Source organism: Symphodus melops (assembly GCF_947650265.1).
Source record: "Symphodus melops genome assembly, chromosome: 1".
NCBI lineage: Eukaryota > Metazoa > Chordata > Actinopteri > Labriformes > Labridae > Symphodus > Symphodus melops.
Genome location: NC_136691.1, coordinates 6,146,632 through 6,170,333, shown reverse-complemented (window position 1 = coordinate 6,170,333; position 23,702 = coordinate 6,146,632). Strand labels below are relative to the sequence as shown.

Below are 23,702 nucleotides of genomic sequence, written 5' to 3'. Positions count from 1 at the left end.
TGTAATGCATGTTGGCATGGTGTGTTTGTGAGTGTATTTAAGTGTGTGTGAGTGTGATACGAGCTGGCGTGATGATGCGCTCTGTCACCGTAGGAACCAGAGGGCAAGGCTTTATTAGAGTTCGGCACTGACCAAACCACTTGTGACGCTCACGCGCGCACACACACACACACACACACACACACACACACACACACACACACACACACACACACACACACACACACACACACACACACACACACACACACACACACACACACACACACACACACACACACACACACACACACACACACACACACACACACACACACACACTTGTATAGGCATACACAGTCAGACTCTCTCAGGCCTTCGTGTCCTTTACACAAACACACAATACACACAGTAGTTAGAAGCTGTTCATCTAGAAGGACTTGTTTAGGGAGCGTTGCTCCTTCTTATGTGAACAAAAGCTGACTCTGAGAATCTCCCTTTAAAAGAGTTTACTCCTCATTTGATCCAAAGAGTTAGACGGCCTTGTTGGCTTTTACAGGATATTTATTATTTAGTAAATATGGCTAATACTGTGTAAAATAACATTTTTATACGTTCAAACTCAGAGTCTGTAAGGACAGAAACACATTGATCGTTTCTGAACTTGAACTGAAAATGAAGAGTAAATTGAAATTACAACATAAAAAACATAAAAATCTTGGATGTCAAATCCAAAGTTCTTTGTTTGGACATTTAAATATTTACATGCCAAACTCAAATGTTGTTTCCTTACAGTTTTCTCTTTTCATATTAAACAAGAGAATGACACATTTTATAAATGATTCAACTAATTAATAAACGGAGAAATCAGAAACGGTTCTGTTTATTATGTAATTATTATTATTAATAACATTACATAATTATTATTATGTAATGTTACGTTCACCGAATCACTGCAGTTTGATGTCAGTTCATCAGGCTTCATCTGTTAACTTCCTTTCAGCGCTGTTCGACACCATCACTGTTCGTCGACTTCTTTTGTCCCTGTCAGTTTCTAATTTGGCCAATTAAATTGTGTTCAGGTTACCCTTACTCATGTCAGAAGAACCTCTGTGAGGAGTCATTAAGCAGTTAGGAAGTGAGTGAAAGCTTTGTGCACAAATTTTTGAAAATGAAAATACTTACATTTTGAACCAGCAATTTAATAGTTGTATCATCAGTTCTTTGATTTATTGCTGTCAATATTCTGTCCCACCTCTAGTGAAACGTCATATTTTTGCAAATGAAAGAGAGAAAAATACACAGGTATAAGAAGGATTTGGGAATCCCATGTCACAGCGTTTACAGTCCCATGATTGCCTCTCTACAGATCGTGCTTCCTCCCTCTGATGTTGACAGATCCAGCACACAGAGGGAGAAGAAAATGGCACATCTCTGTCACCAACATGTTGTAAATATCAATAGACTCGGCCTGCAAGTGCCTGCACAGAGTCCCAACAGCCAGTAGACCTCTGCAGATGAAACCTGGCTCATCCCTTCTGCCTTTTTCATATATTCATGTCGTAAATTCACACTTCCCTATGACTCTTTCTTCAGTTTTTACTGTTCAGCAGATTCTTAACGGATACATATTTCCGCCAGCCATCGTTTTTCCTTGGTGCTTTTCAATTTTACGCACACACAAAAAAAAAATCATTAAAGAGTGTAATATTCGTAAAACTATTAATAATGCAGCTTGATTCTGTCCATATGCATGGTCGTCAATGCCCTGCAGGAGCTTCAAATCTCCTACACGCATACTTTTCAAGAAGTGAAATAAACATATTCCCTGCTCCTTTGATTTCTCTCTGGCTTCTCTCATCTCCCATCTTATATTTCTAATAAATAAACATGAGGCTCCGCTCCTTCCACAATCATGCACACAGTCCTCCCTTCTTTTTTTTTTTATTGTGATATCTTTCTATCAACTACTCTGGATCAATATTCATCATCACCAATATCCCTCAGAGGTCCACTTTTCAGAGATTGTGAATATGGCCGATTCTCATGCTGATGCCTGGCTATCAAACATGCAGCGCCCAATGTGTGTGTCCTCTTGAACCTGAATACGTTTTCATATATGTAGATTGAGTCCAATTCATGTTGAGACATGTCTTCAGCTGAGCGGATTCCTCGTCTTTCTCTTCTCTTTGCCATCCTATACTCCAAAAAAATGTTCTTGATAAATAAACATGAGCCACTTATGTATTCTTACTAGATGAGCGAGGTCCTACAGAGAAAAAACTACTTCCTCCAAAAGCTCTTCTGACGTGACCACAGATTAAATCTTTTCCTTCCCCGCGGGGATTGTAACCCTTTCTTTAGCTGTGTCAGTGGCGTCTGCTCAGGCGACACAGAGGTGAAGCCTCGAACTGGACGACGTTGGAGCTCCGTTATCAGAGCCCCACACAGGCCGATAATCATATTCATGATGCGCTCTCTGCTTTGATTCCTCATTTCTTTCATTTTCTTTCCCCTCTGCCATCTCTTATGCGGAATAATAAACATGACTGTGCTCAGCTGTTTACATATTCAGACATATTCCTGATTCTGATATGGATATTCCTGGGATAATGAGCGGACTATTTACATTTAACTTGTTATCCCCCCCTCCCTCTTCTTCTCTCCGTCACTGTCGTATCATTCTTCCTGCATCTCTTTCCACTTTACCCCCCCCCCCCCCCCCCCTCTCTCTCCCTGGGAGATGAATTGAATATGTAAGCTTTTGGATGTGAATGAATAAAGCATTCCGTCTCAAACACACATTGGTGACACCTTATTAACCGCATGTCAGCTGCACATGACAGCCGGAGCGCAGACATACTCAGGATACACATCTGCACACAGACACTACCGCAGCTGATTCAAACCCATGTGAGCGAGCGCACACACACACAGACACACACGCACACACACACACACACACACACACACACACACACACACACACACACACACACACACACACACACACACACACACACACACACACTAGCCTTGCATACACTCACACTCTTCTCATTAGTCTCTATATTCTGTTACATTTTTCAGTCAGATGGCGGGAATATATATTTGATTGGAAAAAACATTTGACACTCCAAAAGTTAAACACAATACAAAGTTACTCATAGCACACAATATAATTGGGTCAAGAAAAAAACCTGATAGTAAAGACATGGTCATCAAAATATTCAAATCAGCTTTGACAGTAATTGTTAAATATAAGTCGAACCTGTAACTCGACTGAACGGCTCAGTCAAGCTTTACAGAAAACTTCTTAAGAAGAATGAAACTTGGTGTGGTGGTGTCGAGTGTGGGTTATTATAATTTGTCTTTTTATTATATTTTCTTTCTTCAAAAAGAAAAGAAATGAAGAGGTAGCTTTATCAGCAGTTTATTTGCTCCTACGTTAGCAACAAACGTTAGCATGTTCCCACACTAGTTTGCTGCGGCGCTAGGACTGGGTTGTTCTGTTTCACATAGAGTAGCTTTCTGTCTGAATAGAGTTAACTCTTCTTTAAAGGTTGTTTCTGGATGCTAGGATCTTTTAAGCTAACTTGGTGGCCATTACCTCTTATCTTGTCTTTTTCCTCATGGAGGCTAAGAAGCTAAACTGTTTGATGTTAGCGTGAACAAAGACTAATCATAAGCTTCTAATAATGCTCTGCAACCTTACACATGAAAAACAGTTTCAGAATAAGAAGTTTGACCACAATAAGTGTGAAGGGTCAAAATGCTTAAAAAATTAAACTTTTTTTATGAACAGTTTAATCATCAGAGTTTATTAAAGAAATTCAAACGACTCACCTCTTACGATAAGACCAGCAAAATTTGACACCCCGGAGCCTCGCTCTGATTGGGTGACACAGCGGTACAGATCTTGATCCTGATTGGTGACTTCTTTGAGGTGGAAGGAAGCAGCAAACCGTCTGTGATTGATGTTTTTGGTCAGAGCCACAGGGATGTCTTCTCCATTTCTCCTCTAAAATAGAGAAATAGAAAGATGAGGTGCTGCAAAGGCTGCTAAGACAGTTAGCTGCCTTGCTTAAGGTCACAAGTCAGCATTGGGCCCCACACAGCCACCTACACACACCTCCTCTCAGCCTCCCTGACAGCAGGTTTGAAGGTCATGACTACAATAGAGCCATAATAAAATCAGCAGCTATTAAACTCTTAATCATGTTAGCTGCTAGGATGTATGGCCCGGGGTCGTTGTGTGTGTGTGTGTGTGTGTGTGTGTGTGTGTGTGTGTGTGTGTGTGTGTGTGTGTGTGTGTGTGTGTGTGTGTGTGTGTGTGTGTGTGTGTGTGTGTGTGTGTGCGCGTGTGGATGACACTTTATTATTGGATGTGGCAGTTCTGAGAATGGCCCATTGGGTACATGTTTCATCTAAGTGCTCAATTTCTACATCCTCTATCGGGTACACATTGAAAATGACAAATAATTGAATATTTAAGACATTAAAAATATATTTTACTCACCTTTAGTTGTGTCTCCTGTTTATTCAGAAGTATCTCAGACTGATTACAAAGAAAGGGCCACTATGTATAGGTATACTACTTTCACTTCCCCGCTCTATGCACGTCTGGTTAAACGCTTAACTGCAGTTTGTCGTGTCAGTAGTTGTGTTTTATTTAGTGATATTTAAGACACTGTGTAACTCATTAACACAGGATACATCACTACATTCTTCCCCTCTTGTCCCTATCAGGCTTACTTTGTTAAAACTGGATGCTTTGTGTTAGCTTCTTCTTAATCTCATTGCAGTAGAGCTTTATTAGTGTTTACATGCATTCTAGGTGTTTCACTTTACCTGTAGCCAGAGTTTATTGTTGGTCGTGTCTCGTCCAGTCGCGATGCACTGAAATGTTGCGTTTTGTCCGGCGTTGACCTCCACGTCTCCAAGACGCAGGAAATGAGGGGATTTATCTACAAAAGGAAAACAAGTAAGATTAGCGTCAGAAAAAAAGATACACGTGGAAGTATTTAACAATGTTTTTGGTCTTGTTTTTAATTGGTCTGTTTAAAGGCAGAAATGAGGTGACAGGGCCAGGGGGAGTAATGGATTCAAACACGTCCAGTTATCCCAACACATCATATACATCTCAGGACAGTTCCTAACCCGGAGGACTTTGTTCATTATTACAGCGATTAGATTTCACCAAAGTCACATGAAGCCAGACGCAGTGCTGCATAGCCACTGGGAGGTAACGTCACTGTCACATCCAGTACAGAGAATTTGCATAGCTCCAAATTCCTAACTACAAGGCTCAGATAGGAAATAAGCCTTTCACACCCCGAAGATGCAGTTTGGCTGTTACATTTTTATTCTGGGCAGGTGATTGCAATCATAGATTTCAGCTACACACACACACACACACACACACACACACCCGCTTGCACACATGCATTCATGCAAACACACACACCCAAACCCAAACACACACACACACACACACACAAACCTGTGTGTCCAGAAATGCAGCTGTGAGAATGAATGCTTCCACTGTGAAGTACTAATACTTGCTCCTGCCTATTAAGAGTCCTGCTCCTCTGCCTTTAAAAGACTCTTCTATTTATATTTCCACTCATTACAGATCATTTTATCAACTAATTCAAAGGTCAATTTCTTCAAGAGATGTATGTATATATTATAAGGGACATATCAGAGCTGTAACTTCATCTTTCAGGGGATGGATACGGAGGCAATGATCGTCAGACTTCATATATTGTGCAAGAAGACAGAGCAGGAACACCAACACCAACTTAATGATATTACCTGATGAAGACCACTGGGTCTAAATATGGTGATTAATAAACGTTTGTGGCACTTGTGTGCAGTCTTCTTTTCTTGATTGTATTTTGATTGCCCTTCAACAACATTATGTGGGGCGTGTAACCACCCTCCTTCAAGAGGACGTGGCAAGATCTTTTATATCTATGACTGAAGAAAAAAAATCAATAGATTCTATTAAGAAACAAACTAGTCCTCTGAGATTTAATGCTGCTATAAGACCTATGTCCACAAGGAGTTGTGATTGCTTCCTTTTCAAACAGAGCGACCCTCCAGGATCCTGCCTATGGCTCTAGATTAACAGACCCTTCTGTTAATGGTCACAGTTTGTCGTCACAACTCTTCTTTTGGCCCCTTGGAAAGTAAGGAAACACTCGAACGTAGGGGAGAAGAAGACTTTGAGACGGAGCTGGAATTTCAAATGGATCACAGCCCTCATCTCTTTCCTGTCAGTAAGAGACAAGACCGCCACTGTTCACTCCCTGTGCGTGTGTGTGTGTGTGTGTGTGTGTGTGTGTGTGTGTGTGCATGTGGGTTAAAGAGAGAGAGAGAGAGAAGTGCTGAGTGGTCAGAATCCTCTCCCTCTATGATTGCTCTAATACTGTCTCATTTCCCGCTTCAGTCTCTCCTATTCCCCCTTTCTCTCTGTTTCTGCCGCTCACAATCTCTGGCTCGTTCTTTTTATTCCCCTTCACTCTACCCCTTCGACTGGCCTTTTCTCCTGTCGCTGCATCCCTCCTCTCCCGTGTCACCTTCCCACTTATCTAACCCTTCGACTGCAACAGAAACCATCCCAGGTACAGTCTAATTAGTGGCCAGAGTTATCAGCGTCTATTCAGCGAACTCCGACTAATTGCTGGCATGCTAATGACTCACCGCATGGGTAGCTGAGCACCTGAATGTCGTCGATGGCAATGAAGCCGGCTTTGCTGTCTGAAACCTCTGCTTCAAATATGACCTGAGGAAAAAAGAAAGGGGAAGCTATTACGGACAAGTCATCATCAATATTATAAAGCATTCTAATACAATTACTATATCAAAGAAGATTTTGATTCCTTTTTTTTATTGCATAAGATAAACACATTAAGTAGAAATAACAGACACACAGAAATGTATATACCTAGAGAAAACAATTACATGAAGAAGCTAGCTTATGAAAGCAGAAGAAATGTGAGAAAAAAACGTTTAATTAAATTTGGTTTGTTGTTTTATTTCTTCACATTTCTGGCGAGTGAGGGCCTACTTACAAAGTGTACTTCGAGCTTTACACATGAGATTATTAGTATATCACGTCTTCTCTGACTATCAATGACTTTGTGTTTGGAACACCTTAAGCAAAATAAGAGAGAGGCTAAAAACTAAAATGAAAAAGCAACAAAAACAAAAGAGAACTGTTCCTGGGAGAAACATGGAACTTACATAACCAACAACAGCTCAGCTTGCACAGCATCACAAACCCTCTCTGGCACTGTTACAGAACATCAACTCTGTTTGTTATTGTTACCAAATCAGACACTGTGTCTCTAAGTTTGAGATGCATTCTGACTGCACTGCAAGCTACAAAGTAAGCATATTGCCATTTAAATTTGCTGTCGAGGTGATGGATGTTATCTAAGTTGTCACAGTCCAGATAGATAGTCGGTGACAGCCGTCAGTGATGTGCATTAAACTGGATAAATACAAAGCTGCCATCGTGGCTGCTGCTGGATTTATACATTCTGGCCAACAAGCCAAGAAGGATAAATGAGATACTTCCTGTTGGATCACTGTAATCTCTTTTGGTACACACAAAATGGCTGCAGCAGAAATGATAATAATTAATGGAGCCAAATGTGGCATCGAGAATGACAGCATCTATTTGTTTTTTCTTTTCAGTCCCATCCCTCTTTCTTTTCCTTATTTATCTTCCTTTCTAATTTCTCCTTCGACTTGTTTTTTTCCAACCGGCTTCCACATTTTACAACAAGTACCACTCCCATTTCAAAACTCCATGATCCTCAAAATGTATGAGCTCAGTAGAGTTTGAGTTGAACAGTTTGGAGGGGAATTCTATCTATAGCAACATGTTTTAGTATTATATATGCTTAAATAAAGTTAAAATAAAGTATACTTCACTGAACAGCTTAAATAATGTTGATATGCTACACACAGCAGTAAAGGGACTTTAATAATCACATCCGTTAGCTCAACCTACCATGTAGGAAGAAGTCCATTTTAACATATTACATGCTAAACTGAATAATTCTGTCAACTTACGTCACCCAACGTACTTCACCTAAATATGTAAAAAATAACTTAGCTTAACAACAGTAAGACACCCTATTAACTTTATTTAGCATTGTGTAACCTCAACATCTATCCAAACCAAGTCATTGTGACATGCTAAACTGAGGTTGTATGCTGTACCTATGGTATAGATCTACACCAAACTGAAAAAAATGGGATAATCAAATCGTTTGACATAAAATTGCTTTAAGGTAGTTGTCTCAATTGCTATTCCCCTGCAAGTCTAATATAGCCTGGTCAGCCATTGTTCATTGATAGTCAGTGTTAACAGAAGGTCAGGGTTTGAGCCCCAGCACCTGTAGTCACATGTCAGAGTGTTCTAGGGCAAGACCATGTACCCCAAATCGCTCCTGCTGCAGCACGAGCAGCTAGTGACAGTGTGTGAACGGTTTAGTTGTTGGTCACATAGCAACCTCGACCATCAGCGTGTGAATGTGTGTGAGTGAGTAGGTGTGACCTGCACCGGAGAAGCGCCTTGAGTAGACTACTCAGAAGACAAGAAAAGAGCTGGACAAGCTTAAGTCCATTTCTGCGTTTCCAGTACTGATCCCACATTCAACAGGTGCATTTACCACTATCTCAGTTCCACAGCTCGAGGTCTGAACAACTCCTATCTTTTTTATTTATCTCTTTACCCTACATAAGCCCTTCAACTCCCTCTCCTCTTCGTTTCTTCCATTTCTTCCACGTAATCCTTCTTACTTATCATTCCACTCTTAATTTTTCTCTGTCTCTGTCTCTCGCTCTCCTTCTCCGTTTCCTAACAGTGTTTGCTCAAAGATGAGCACAGTAATGAACAGAGGGGAGGAGGTCGCTATCAAAAAAGAGTGACTGAGGGAGAAAAGACAGCGAGGGGGTGAGCAGTTGTTGTCATTCATCACCTGTAAGAGGAAATCTGCCATGAACTGTTTACCCATAGCTTATCATCCCCTGCATGTCACACTCCCCACCCCTCCCCTTCTGCCTTCCTCCCCCATCCAATCTATCTTGTCTCTCTCTCCTATCATCTTTCACTCATAGCTCACTGCCGAGCCCGGCAGAAAGACATCGCTTGACTTTTAATACCTTCATCTCTGCCTGTCTGACTGCCCGCCTCTCCAGTCTGCAGATCTTAGGACCTTATAACAACATTTTTGTTTTTGTAGTCAGAAAATGACCTGATGACTTTTCCTTTTGTCAATCTCTCTGGAAAGTTCTCTTTTTATTCTAAATATTACAATTACTGTTGAAACCAGCGCTGTTTTAAATTGAAGACTCAAGTCATTGAGGGTGTTTCAAACAAAAACAGTCTGATGACCTGACCAATGAAAGCTGAGGTCATTAGGACAGGCCCAATAAGCAAAATGCTGATCTTTCAGGTCTTATGCCGACTATTAAAATGGCACTGCATTTAAACAACACTTCTTTTTGTTTTAGTCCAGCTGAGAAAAAGTTAGTTGAAATTGAATTTCCAAATGTAACATGTTTCTTGTGTCTAAGCTGGTGGCTGTGAATTTAAGCAGGAGCCGCTCTTCAAATGATCTGAACACAATGACAAATACTTTTCAAGGCAAGGGCCAAAAGTTGTTTTCCACTTGATTCAAACACATTTTGACACTTGTGTTTCATCGTTTGTGTCAGGTCTGCTACTCTGTTAACAAGAACTGAAAATGTGGCTTTTAAATGGAGTTTCACAATCCACAGGTTCTCCTGCAGATCACTGCACATCCACACACTAAACATTGCAGATTATTCACCAGAAGACCTTTGCAATGTGGGATTCATGAATCCAATAGTGGTCACCTCTGAGCAGACGGTGTTTCTCCATCATGCAGGTGTCCAACCTGTGTGAGGAGGGATTACTGATGGCTTGGATTTACAAGTTCTCACACGGGTAAAATGCTGAAGTCTAAGCACAGACAAATCCGAGAGCAGAGTTGGACAATAGGGCAAATCCTCTTATCAACCAAAAGCATCTATCACTCTGATGCATGCATGTGTGGACATAGATTCAACATGTTATATCAGCAGGCAGGAAGTGATTATAGTTTGAATGTAGCCTCTCAGGAATGACACAAGTTTGAACTAATATGACCTAAAACTGTCGGAATTTAATGCAAAACAGAAAAAAAAGCTGTGAGATTTTTAATAAGGATAAAAACCTTTAATATAGATTTAAGGGGACAGCAGTATACAAAAGGTGTGTGTTAGATTAAACTCTACATGTATGATAGACATGATCTGATTTGTAATTAAAGGTCGACCTAAACAGTGTTGTGTGGGAGTGAGGGTGTGCATTAATTATTTTATGACTGTGTGTGTGTGTGTGTGTGTGTGTGTGTGTGTGTGTGTGTGTGTGTGTGTGTGTGTGTGTATGTGTGTGTGTGTGTGACTACATGAGCCTTCATGTGTCTGTGCTCCCCTGGTGAAACCAGTCTCATTACAACTCAAGCCAAAGTGCTAACACAGAAACATGTTCAAACATGAAAAAATGTCTTCATAACCTCCAATCCAATAACCTCTTTCAGCGCTTGAAAAAAAAAAAAAAGCTACATAAGCCTCAGCAAACTGGGATGATTATGTTCAATTAAAACATGTTGACACACGAGTTTCATGCTGGTGATCTCCTCCTGTAGTCACTGAGGGCCATTTGGGCTCCAGATGGGCCATTTGGAAGATGCGTTCACACTTTGCCTTACAGTAATATCCTACAGTCCCTGGGCAGCGTGTGTTAACATGATCAGTGTGTGTCTGCCTGCGAGGACACTCAGAGTCAAGCTATCCCACGATGTGCCCACATCTGTCAACGCCAGTCAACACACAAACACACAGATCACACCGACTGACCATGAAAGCAAAAAAAAAAAAAGAAGCAGAAATAAACAAACAAATGTTATCTAACAATTCTGTATTACTTTCTATCTCTGTGAATCATGGGATGTTCAGCGTGGAGAACATGTCTGAGAGGTCGCTTATTAATCCATGTCCAACGTAGTGACACACAGCAGTATATGTGTGGACATACTGTGCATACACACACACCTTTGTTTTTCTCAGACTTTGTAGCCTAATCGTCACCTCCTGAGTCGCAGTCAACACAAATAAATCAGATGTCTGCCCCACAGCATGTGTGCATGTGTGTTCATATATATGTGTGTGTTGTGTTTGTGCAGTCACATGAGCACCTCGTTTAAATAAAAACACAGAACTAAGTAATCACGCAGAACAAGACGGTTGGTTGTAAATGAGGGAGGTACCTGATATTCATTGGGCCAAAAGGTGGAGACGGCAAGTTCTGCTCTCAGCCAGTCTTTACCTAGAAGACAACATCAGTTAACACACACACACATATACACATGCACATAAACACACACACACATAGATAATGTGACATTAGTTATCACATATAAGTGATCAAATGAGAGATGCTGTGAGTCAGTCATTACCTGTGTAGGAGGTCACATTCCAGATAGGGTTGGCTAAGGGACCCTTGTTCACCTAAAAACAACAGAGGGCAACATCAAACACATTTTATCTGGGTATAAAACATGTCCATAGTCACAGAGACGTCACCCTTTCTTCTATAAACAGGCATTTTGAAGCCAAACAGTGGGGGTCTTTCATTATGTAGACACAGGCGAAGAGGTAGAGCGCGCTTTGAGGCTGCTCACAACACCCTCACCTGTCAGTCAACTCAGCCACGTCAGAATCTACACTATGTGCAACTCTTAACCTTAATTTTATCAAGCAGGTAGGTTATATAAAATTCAACCCACACAGTCTTTAAGAAATAATGAATTTAGCCTGATAGACCAAACCTGTTTTTTGCATCGTTTATTTTTGCAATAAAAATGGGCATATTAACTACTAATCAGGGTTCCTTGGCTTTTGGCACTTGGGGCGGGCTCTGCAGGGTTTTCTGTGCATGCATTAAGCCTCGTTTCTGTTGCACTGAAATTTAATAAATTAACCAAAAACAATAGTAAAAACAGATATAAGTAACATTGTGTGCAAAAGTGAGGGCAGAGGATCAGCTCACCCGCCACCTCTTTAACTCTATTTGCAGGTACGACTGTTTTGCAGTAATGTGAGATTGACTTTGTGCCATCAGATTGAAGGGCAGTCTTCCTGCTCATAATGGTCCCCTGCTGCTAAGAACCAGGTAATGGCAGAACCAGTAAAATAGCAATCTTCTACTAATGTGTTTTCTAACCACCTCCACAAATTGTGAGAAAGCTCGGGATGAGGAGAGAGGGGCGGAGAAGTCGGGAGGATTGTGCAAACAACTAAAGTGGACGGATGAGGTCTGGATAATTGAGTCACGAAATTGCAGCAATCAGTGTAAGTTAGACTGATCCTGATTCCGAGCTCTGACAGGTTGAGGGTTTGCCAAAAGTATGCAACCTTACATAATCATCACACACGGGAAACAGCAATGTAGAGAGCAGTATACTATTCACATGGTTTGTGTTTGTAGAGTTTACTTTAATGTCTCTATTCTTCTCTAGTCTACATTACAATCCATGATAATGACTCTTCATTTCTCTCTTAGTGTGTTTTTTCTGATTACCTTCACCAAGACGTTAAGGGTGCCAGGGCTGGAGCCATCCGGGCTGGTGAGCAGATAGTTGAAGTCGATGCAGTGAGTGTCGTTCTCCTTCATGACAGGTAGCTGAAACCTGGCCTTCTCCCCAACATCGTACTGAGACACGTCCACGTACATGAAGGAACCTGGAAAAACATACAATTCAGGGTCAGCAGTGATTTAAAAGATGGAAAAAAAGAAGAAAAAATAGTATCAGGTTCAAATCAATTAGCTCTTTTAGGTTGGCAGCTGTTTGTGCTTGTACACCACATACCAGCTGAAATCCACTGCATGAACAGACTTATGATGGTGCCCTCTGAGGAGGTGTGCTGTGAGGATTTTGAATGGGCTTGCCAAACATGAATCTTTATGCCCACTGCCCCTGTTTCATGTAGCTACATGAGTGAATCAACTCTTCCTGCTACTGTGCCTTTTAAAATAATCCCCTTTGACGACCTGAACCTGTTAAAAAACAAATAAATGAAAGGGCTGCTGCCTTAATTGTGCATTGGTCTTTTCGTTTGCAGTATCATGGTCATGGCTTTAAATTGTAAACCCTGCGGTGAGAGATGTTACGAAGAAATGACAAACAAAAATGTCTTGAGCTGTAAATTACATAAGCTATTACCGCTGTGTGCATCCCTCAGATAGTTCTTCAGTATACCAATATGTGTGTGTGTGTTGTCTCCAGTGTACACGGATACATTTACAATAAGCCAACCTGGAAATCAGGATATTCTCCTTTGACGATGTTGTTTGGACCTCTCTTTGGAGCAGTGACTTTTGTTTTTTGTCATGGGAACAAAAAACAACCCAACAGAGCCTTTTCTACTTTCATGTTTTTTGTTGTTTTTTTTTACATTTGAGTTTCTTCTTCTCTCATTTCTTTTGGGCTTACAATACAAGAATCAGTCATCAGTCCCCCCCAGACACATAAAACAAACCTCTGTTACAACGACTGTGCCATTTGTTTCTCCTTTGTGATTGCAGGGCTGTTTCTCGGCAAGCCAAGAACAAATAAACACAGGAAATGGAAAACAAAGACACGAGGAGAGGAGAACTACTTCTTCCTTTTATATTCTTCAATTTATGTTCTTATGAAATGTGCACATTCCCCTCTCTTCTCCTCTAGTACTGTGTAAGAATAAAAACTAAAACACAAAAAAAAAACATGGTTTGTGCATAAAAAAGAGAGAGATATCACCTTGCTGTAGTTTACACAGGCTCCTTCACCACACAGTGAGCAGTACGTCATTACCTGAATCTACCTAAACATGTCACACGATGAGCTGCAGTTTTCCTCTAGGCTTTGTTTTTATGTTTGGTTTTTTTGTTTGCGTGTGTTCCCAGCTTTGTTATTTCTCATTTGATGGGACTCGCGAGACATTTTTATTCACTATGGAGAAAGAATACAAGAAGAAGTGTGCATCGGGTGTCTTGTCAACCGCTCCCGTCTCCACTGTGTGCTTTGCCTTGTACCTGACTGCTGGAAATCATGCATAATCTGGGCGTGTTGACGGGACAGTCAGTCAGCCCATCCAGATGTTCCAGTAATCAGCTCAGACCTCAAACAGATGTTGTTTCAGTGAAATATGATGAAATATGATCCTTTCTGCCTGATCACAAACTGAGAGGGAGAAGCCAGGATTGTGTTTGATACTGAGGGTAGAATGGAAAGGAATAGAACCGAACAGAAGAGAAGAGAACACAATAGAACAGAACAGAATAGAATAGAATAGAACAGAACAGAACAGGTCAGAGGAGAAGAGAAGGGTGTTTGATACTAATTGAAGAATGGAATGGAAATGAAGAGAACAGAATAGAATAGAATAGAACAGAATAGAATTAAACAGAACAGAATACAACTGAATTGAACTGAATAGAATAGAATAGAGGAGCTGGAAACTGAACAGAAACTGAACCACACAAACAACCCTCTATCATAACTTCTTCATTCAATTTGCATATTAGAGCATACAACATTTGCTCTATACAATGAGCTTTAGACAATAGTGATTGTTAAGCTGATCTGCTGTGAGAAAACACTTCTGTGCACAACGCAGCAGAGCAGAACAGGCTTTTAACGACTGCACACATGGACACACACATCAGCTTTATCAAACTTAACTCTGTATACGAGGACGCATCTCTCGCATGTCTCTCTCTCTCTCTCTCTCTCTCTCTCTCTCTCTCATTACCAGACATAACAGCACCTCTACACACAAACGCACACTTCTCCTTTACCCGCAGGAGTTTTAAAATAATCCCACTCCCAACAATAAGACACAAAATGAGGACGTCCAAACGAGACCCGTGCCAACAGGACCAGAGTCACGAGCACACTGGCACTCTTGTCTAGCCCCAAATCTATAATCCAAATCCATCAGAAATGAACACACTGCACACGTCAATCCTGTGCCTTCATTTTTTTGGCACTAAGATGCCAATGTGACATGAGAAAAGTGCCTTAAAGATGGCTGCCAAGATGGTGTGCCAGCTAAATATATTCCTATCAGTCAGTGATCCAGATATGTCACCACACAAACAGCACAAGCGCGTCAGCTAATCATAACACCGCCTGCTGCAAAATCATGACAACAAATGAACCAGGTGGAGGTAAAAATAACTGAATACTGCCTGGTAAATAGGGCTGTCAGTTCAACACCACCATCAGCTGCCTGGATGTTTCAAACATATCTAATAAATAATGTATATTTGGTTTATGAGCCTGGATAAGCAGAGCAATAAAAACACCCAATCTGAAACCCAATTAGCATTAGAAAAAGGATTTTTTTTTTAAATGACAGCACATGAAACTGATACAAACCAATGCATATAAAGCTAGCATCGTCACACCAAGAACACCTTACACCTGAAGTCTGCCAGGCTTTTCAAATGTGTGCCAAGTGACGCTGAAATGGCCGCTAATCGAATGATGACACAATGTAACGAAGAGGCTAAAAATAGCCGCTGTGACAGCCCTAAGACCCAGATATGTCACATAACAACCGCAGAATAATGTGCTACAAAACAGAAACAGACACAAACAGCTAACAGAGGAGTTTCAGTGATCCATACTGCTGAGCAGGTTCAGTTTGATACGAAAAAAAAAAAAAGCTGCTAGCCTTTTGGTTCTAGCTGTACACAAATACAACAGTCCGTCCTCCACCAAGAAACTCAATTCATCACGTGCTGCGTTGGAGTTGAGTGTTGCTGATAGTTAGCTTCAGTTAGCTTGACTGTGAAGCCCTAATGCTGTAGACTTTGTGAACACATAAGGCACAAAAAACCTAGGGGCGTTGAAAAAACAACATAAGTAGTACATATTGTTAGTTCAAATACTTTTAGTTTTTTTTTTACATGTTTGATACCCCAATTTCAGTGACAGTAAACACTGAGTCTTGAATCCCCTCCAGTCTATGAGTACATCGACTCCTTATGCTCCTACAACAATCCAACATATAAATGAAAAAAATCAATCTAACTTCTATTTACATTACATGGAGCTTTGGGGTTAAAAATGCAGACGTTTAACCTTGCAGAGACTGTGTGAGAGATGTTTGATTTCATGGTAATCTTAAGGCAGTATATAGTTTGTGTAGCTGTATCCATCATTATTGTGTCATTATTAAAACATCCAAGGGACCAGCGCTTCTCCAGTTTGTGCCTTTTCCCCCTCCCTTTATTAAAGAGTACAGAGAGAGAGAGAGAGAGAGAGAGAGAGAGAGAGAGAGAGAGAGAGAGAGAGAGAGCGCATGCCAAATAGGTTTAGAGTGGTACTGGCTGACGACGTTATGAGTCAAGAGTATCTGCTTTAGTCCACTGAGCCCCAGAGCCCCAGTCCATGAATGTTCAACTGGCACAACAAGTGTTGCCAGCGGAGCATCCAGACCCTGCCATGTTGGCTGGTGCCAACATCAACCCCCGGAGAGATTACATAGAATTGTTTTATCTCCATTACGAAAACTGCCAAACCATCCCTCCCCACTCAATACCGCCTTAAGCACCAAATGGTGATTAGCAACTGTGAAAAATCAATGTGGGCTATAAGGAACAAAAGTATAATTGTTGGCTGAGCTATCCAATGACTCTAGAATGATTCTGCGTAAATCCCTAAGATGACTCCTTTTCTTCTGCATTTACCTTTGGCAATTTATAACCCGCTGAACTGCTAATCAGCTAAATAAACTCACTCTCAAAGGTCACAGGGAAGCCGAACACTCCCAACGACTGCTCTCGAACAAAGAGGGTCAGTTTACCTTTGTTTTCAGAGGTTAAAAGTCAAAAAGCTTCTCTGCCTGAACTTTTAATCATGCCACAGCCTCAGGGCCGCTGAAGCGAGCCAAACGAGCCAACCTTCAAATTACTGTTGGCTGGGCTTTCTGAGAAAACAATTTCAATAATAGGTATAACCAATGTGTCCCTGGGCAAGGCACTAAAGCTAGACCACACACCCTTTCCCGACTAATTCCCCCAAATAAAAAACCTAGCAAAGTGCTGTATCCCCAATCCCCTCCAGCAACCTGGTTTTCCATCCAAAGCAGCAGCAGCAGCAGCATCTGGCACCCTGCTGGCAAAATTAACACTTCAAATGTCCCTCCATGCCCCACGTACCTGTAGGCAGCACTCTGAGCCCCCTCCCCCTCCCCCCTTTAGCAATCTTCAAACCATTAACCTGCCTGGCCATGCCCCCTCACCCCTGCTCTTCCACAAGCTTCCACAGGCGCTAATGCTATGCTAATTCCAGCCTCTGAGCTTTTGGGCAACGTACTTAACCTCCTCATACTGCCAACTCTGCCCTCTCTGCATAGTGACAACCCTTGGTATTAACAACGCTAAATGTGAGTCTGCCATTGGGCAAGGCACCCCGACCTTTTGTCAAGGATGCAAGACCACATGGGGTAGACAGCAGGACAGACACGCACACATTTTTTGGAGGATTTGTGTGTTTTTGTGTGAAACCCATAAAGAGCTGGTGTTGAACTGAACCTTTCTCTAAATGTCAACCAGGCTGGGTTGTCATGACGATAAGTATGAAAGATAAATAATGGCATTGCATTGTCATAGCAACATAGTCATATCTCCCCAAACAGAGGAAGAGAAGTTATGAGATAAGGAGAGAGGAGATAAGGGGTTAGGAAAGGATGTAGAGGTGAAGAGAAGAAAGGATCTGTGGGAAATTGAAGGAGAGGAGACACGATTTTAGGAAAAGAAAGAAGGATACAAGACAAGAAAGGAGCCAAACGTTTAGGAAGAGATAGGAGGGGACAGATTAGACATTAGGAATAAACAGATGACAAGCGGTATGAACAAGATGAGAAGGGAGAAGAAGAAAAAGAAGGGAAGACTGAATAAGACGAGGTAAGATCAGAAATGAAACGAAGGTTCAGAAAAATGAGGAGGACACAGGAAAGGGAAGAAAAGGACACAAAACAAGTTTAAAAAACCAAAACAAGGGACAGGACAGACTAAACAAAAGAGAGACAGAGACGTTTAAGGGGCTACTTTCACTCGTGCACTGCCTGTGACATCTTCATGACATTACCTGCATTGCATGTGTGAAAGAAGACAAGAAAGTGAAGGAAATGAGACAAGGGGAGAGGAAACAAGAAGAGAAGAGAGGAGTCTACAATTAAAGAAATGAAGAGGAGCTGAATGAATATAATAAGACTTGAGAGAAGATGAGTTGAAAATAATCATTTGTGGTTGTTTCATTTCAACAGGATTTCTGCACTTGTGGTCGAAACCATCGTTTACACAGCAGTCATTATTCTTGCTCTGTGGTCAGCAACTTGCTCAATACTGCATGGCTGGTAAATGTTATAACATTTTGCTTTTAACATTGTAAAGTATGCAACCTTCCCTGTTCCCTGCCGTTGATTAATGACCTCATATTCTGTTAATTAGACCCTCAGCCCGAAGGCAGAAAGATTTAATTTCCCCTTCATCATCATTGTGGAGAAAAAAAAACAACTGATTAAAGAGGAGAGGAGAAAAAGAGAGGAGAGGAGAGGAGAGGAGAGCTCAGATCCTTATTGAAGTAAAAATGTCAGTACAGCGACGTAAAATTCTCAATGAAAAGGTCAGTATTCAAAGTCCTACTTTAAGAAAGGCACCAAAAAGTGAAAGTTCCCCCTTTGACTGATTCCTGTCACTCCCTCTGATTAATGACTGACTCAACAACATGTATGAAACATTTTACTGCTTGAGGTTGAGCTGGTGTTTTTTTTTTTTTTTAATCTAATCAAGAAGTTTAACCCAGTGTTTCAAAACAGAAAGGGTGGAGTCCCCAAGAAAGAACCACAAATAGATTTGGAGGTTTTAAAATGATTAATCAGACAGGAAGGAAAGAAAACTTGTATTGTAGTCTATCATACGAAATCATTCTCTCCATAAGCATCGGGTTGAGATAATAAAGATTAAGCTTCTAATTGTTCTAATTGAGTGTCAGTGACTATAAGCAGTGCTGATATTAGTTACAACATCACTCCCTTGCAGGTTATATTGCTTTCATATAACAATCATACATATACATATATGTAGCTCGACGAACTGAAATAGTTCCAGTGTGTTGGATTAGATGGATTAATCAAGAAGATCACTTCTCTCAAGTCCCAGCTATGTTGCCATTGGATGTCTTTCATCCAATCAGAACTAAATGTTGTATAATACTCCATGTTGTCATGTTAAAGACACCGTACCATGCATTTCTTCACATTGCGATGGACTCCAAAGACACATGGAGACTCACCTTGTGGCAGCTCTGGAGAGACGTATGGCACTTCCTGGGTGTTGATGTGCGTCCAGTCAAAATCGTCATAGGGATCCTGCTGGTAGTCACACTGAGAGAAGCCCTCATCAAACGTACAGCTCCCTGTAAACAAACAAACACAGTACAATTGAGTTCACCTCCTCTGATCGATGGTTTTAGAGTGATCATTTCAAGTCACATGGACTCCTCTCTGGTCCTATCCAGTAAAACTTCCCATTCTTCCCCCCCAGTTTGATGTTTTTCTGTGCGTGACCGTGTCTCAGCTCATTAACGAACCACCAGGAGCCCGAGCGCCAACAGTCATCACTCAGGGCCGCGTGGGATCACCTCTGACTCAAGCGACAGGGCCTTCAGCTGATCATCTGAGCCCACCATCGCGGCCCCAGGACCCCCCTGTGTGAGCTGGCCGCCTGCAGTCTGAAGTCGCTCTAACACAGAGAGACGCCACTTGTCCCCAACAGCAAGCGAAGACAATCAACTGCGGATGATATGTGGCTTGTGCGGGGCAATATTGCTGATAGAAAATAGCATGCTGGTTACTACGAGCGATCTGATTCATTGACCTGCGAGTGCTGCACAGCTTGTGTTAATAAAATGGCTAGGAGAGATGCAGCTAAGAAAAGCCATGACGCCATCTGATTCAAGTCACCGGTTGTTCGTGGTCACAGAGATGTGTGTCTACATTGTCCTTGTTGACATTGGCTGGAGTAGAAGCTCTCCACATGGATACAAATCTGCTCGATGTAGTTTTTAGAATTGTACTTAACAGAGGGCACGAATGCAGGGAGAGGTTGTTGATGGTTCGATTAAATAAGCACAGGGTAAACGACATTACACAAAAATATAGTGTTGACAACCCGGGCTCATGATCGGGCTCATTACTTTCAATATCAAATCATTTTAAAAGTGCCTGTTCTGTGGCAAAAAGAGAACATACTCATCAGTTTCCTCAACCTTCTCTTTATTTTAAATTAAAGCCCAAACCCCTCAGATTACTCAGAAATACATGACTTGTACAAAGACGTGCACAAATCCTTACATTGAAAAAGCAGAAAGCTGAAAATATTTGTTTTAAAAAAACAGGATGTAGTATCAAAGTAGTTTGCAATAAAAACGCCTTGAATTGATTTATTGATGTAGATTAAGTTTAAAGGTAAAAAAATAAATACTGTAACTTTAATCCGGACATAGAAACAACATGCATATATATTTGTAAGGATACTTTTTAATGATTTGGCTAATTTGCCTGCCTTTGACAGACTTTGACACGACCTAGTGGAGGAAGACTGCACAAAATGGAAATGGAAGATAAAGCTGATCAAAGTATTTCTAAAGTAAAACCATTAACAACACTTTCAACTCTCTCTGTTGTGTTATTTTCCCAGTAGTTTTTTTTTGCCAAGATTGTAATGACTTGTTGTTTCTACTCGATTCAAAACCACTTAAAAGCAGTCCGAAAAAAAAAAAAAGAGAAGCTTTACGAGACCAAGCCACCATGAAGCACTATCAGCAACCAGCACTAGCAGCGGCATAAATCTCCCAAGCATTCAGTTAGCGCTTCAGCTTTGCTACCTGTGTCCTCGAGCATGCTGCGGCAGCTGTGATGGAGAGCAGAACGACAGGCCCTCAGATACCCCACTGATCTGAGCCCCCTTCTACAGAGGGATACCAAGAGGTGACAGCCAGCGCCGGAGGAGAAACAAGTTAACATCAAACTAAGCGACTGTCTTCGGCTGCCGGCTGTACGGCTGCCTGTGACTCACGAGCCTCTCGGGGTCGCTGTTCAAATCGGCCTCTCTTTGTGCTTTTTAGCTCACTCGCTATTCGATTCGATTAAATGTGTGTCATGGCAAGTTACCTCCAGACATAATGAGAAAAAAAAAACACTGGGACATTTAAAGGGCAGCACATACAGCTTAACACTATATGCATCACTTCAGTACAAACTCCTGTAATATTAAACGCTACACTTGGATTTACTGGACTGGCTCTCCATAATGACAGACAACGGCTGCTGTTTGTTTGTGTTTGTAAGCCCCATGACTTCCTGTCTCCTACGGTGTGTATGTCAGTTTAGATCTTGCTGTAAGGTCGCTCTCTCTGTATGGGTTAAAAGTGCAAATCATGGCGTGTCCGTAGTGGCACTATTTTAGTAAACGCTGTAAAGAGAAATGGTTGGGTTTAATGTTAAGGCTGCTGTGGGTTTGGAGATTTGACTTGCTGCCGTTCTGTTGAGACAGGACAGTGACTTACAGCCCACTTCAAGGACCACAACCTCTGTACGTGATGCAAGTGGACTAACCACTCGACCACCAAAGCTCTGTCTCTGTCACTTAAATACAAGACTTATCGAGACACACCTTTAACAGGAAATGTGCTGCACTTACAGCTGGAATAATTTATAATAAATGTAAAAAGAGAGTTTGCACTTTCATAGATTTTCTGAAAAGGTTTATTTCTAACATCTGGTTCACTCTGGTGAGAAATGGGTACTAAATATCCCAAAATGTCTTTATCCGAGTCTTTATCAGGAGCTCATGTTTTCACTCATCAAAGGTAATTTAAAAAAAAAAAAAAAGCTCCTTCAAATGGATTCAGATGTCTGTGAAACTGAACGATAAACTGCTTGAATTTATTTCAACTTTTAATCTCTGATGGTCATGGATTGACTTTAGTGGCCACAAAGGCTAACGTTAAAGTTCAAAGGCTCTCATTAACATCTACGGTACATATATTCCTGGAGGGTTTTTGAGGTTATAACACATGCCACGCTGCATTGTCAGAGACTTTGTAAGAGTAGAGCCTTGTGTGAAATTAAACAGTGTCCCTCTTCCTGGATGATTCCCAAAAGGCTCAACCACTCGGATGCTCAGTGTTGGTGATACTCAGGTTTAATTAACAAGGAGCAGAGAGTGCCAGCTCGGATTGTTTGATTAATAAGCCTACGGTCTTTTTTTTTTTTTTTTTTTGAAGAGGTTGTAAGCTATGATGAGTCATGATGAGCAGAAGCAGGTGACATACATTAGTTCCTACAATTAGGTTTGATTGCTAATGTGCAAGATATCAGTAACGCTGTGTCAAAAGCACAACAGTGCACTGTGAAAATGCTTCTAAACGGGCAGGGAGCATTTAAAGTGCTTTGCTCATTGACTCCAGCTCAGTGCTTCTCCTGATAGTGCAGGAACGCTGATGTATTTATGAGAATTAAGTTCAGAGTAGAGCCAAAGAAGTTCAGAGTTTTTACTGAAAGTGATAAACGGTTTGGGCCTCGTTTTGACAGAAGCACTTGGCCTTGCTTTACCTGCTATAGCATTTGTTTGGCCTTTTTTAACCTCGCTGAAGCTGCAAAATACATACAGAAGGTCTATTTAGTTTCAAGGGTTTTTTGTCTGATTTTTGCCTTTGAAAGAAGCACACGGTGTACAGCGAAATTGGATTGAAAAACATCGTTTTCTAAAATATGTGCGCTTGGCTTTCAACTGTGTACACACACACACAGACAAATAGTGCAATTCAGCTCTGATACAGTGCTGCTGCATAAGAGCTATGTTGCCTTGGCTTTTCAGAGAAGAAAAAAAAAACATGTCCTTGTTTTAAATTCTGCTTTACCGACTGGTTTAAAAGAACATTTTCTAATCACAGAGCGTTTCTCATCTCTCGTCTGCACACCTCCGATAGACACACTCAACGCTTTCAGCTGCTAACATAGTCTCAACAAAGCAGCTGAGTGTTCATGTGCGTGTTTCTACGTTGAAGAAAGGGGGTCTGCAGGAACCAAATATGTGTGAAACTGACACACACACACACACACACCAACACACACACACAACCCTCACACTAGCTCGCCCACGTTCTCAGTTAACACTTCTCCTTTTCCTGTATGTCCTGCCAACTTTTACCAACACACAAACATGCACACACACACACACACACACACACACATGCAACTGACAGCTCACCCTTTGCCAATAATGACAAGAGCAGACCTTGAAGTATTATTTTACCTCCACAGCAAAAGTTCTGTCCGTCTATCTGGTATTGAAAGCTTCTTTTTTTTGGGGTCAATTCAGCAAAGAAGAACCCATGAGCAAATAGTCCCTCTATGTTTAGAATTCAAATGTCAACCTTGAAGCAAACAGACACAAGAGAGGAATGCTGGAGTTTAATTGTTTGTTGTTTTTTTTAACATTAGACAAAACTCCTTAACACTTCCTGGATTTCTTTTGGATTCAGATGTATGAATGCAAACAGCCACAGTTTCACCTCAAC

General features: G+C 41.3%; 1 protein-coding gene and 1 long non-coding RNA gene across 28 annotated transcripts in view; one reads left to right on the top strand and one right to left on the bottom strand.

The window, feature by feature from the left end:
* Positions 1–23,702, bottom strand: part of ptprk (protein tyrosine phosphatase receptor type K) — a 107,205-nt gene that overhangs the window by 43,771 nt on the left and 39,732 nt on the right. For all 27 annotated transcript variants that reach the window (XM_079345052.1, XM_079345046.1, XM_079345028.1 and 24 more), the window contains 7 exons: positions 19,413–19,535; positions 12,647–12,807; positions 11,523–11,574; positions 11,334–11,392; positions 6,688–6,769; positions 4,831–4,946; positions 3,826–4,000 (listed from right to left, as the gene is read on the bottom strand). In XM_079345052.1, coding sequence (XP_079201178.1) covers positions 3,826–4,000; positions 4,831–4,946; positions 6,688–6,769; positions 11,334–11,392; positions 11,523–11,574; positions 12,647–12,807; positions 19,413–19,535 — 768 coding nt within the window. The remainder of the gene's footprint in view (positions 1–3,825; positions 4,001–4,830; positions 4,947–6,687; positions 6,770–11,333; positions 11,393–11,522; positions 11,575–12,646; positions 12,808–19,412; positions 19,536–23,702) is intronic.
* On the top strand, positions 17,404–19,470 carry LOC306826701. The gene is made up of 4 exons (XR_013779480.1): positions 17,404–18,022; positions 18,385–18,474; positions 18,569–18,743; positions 19,397–19,470. It is a non-coding gene; the product is annotated as an uncharacterized lncRNA (long non-coding RNA).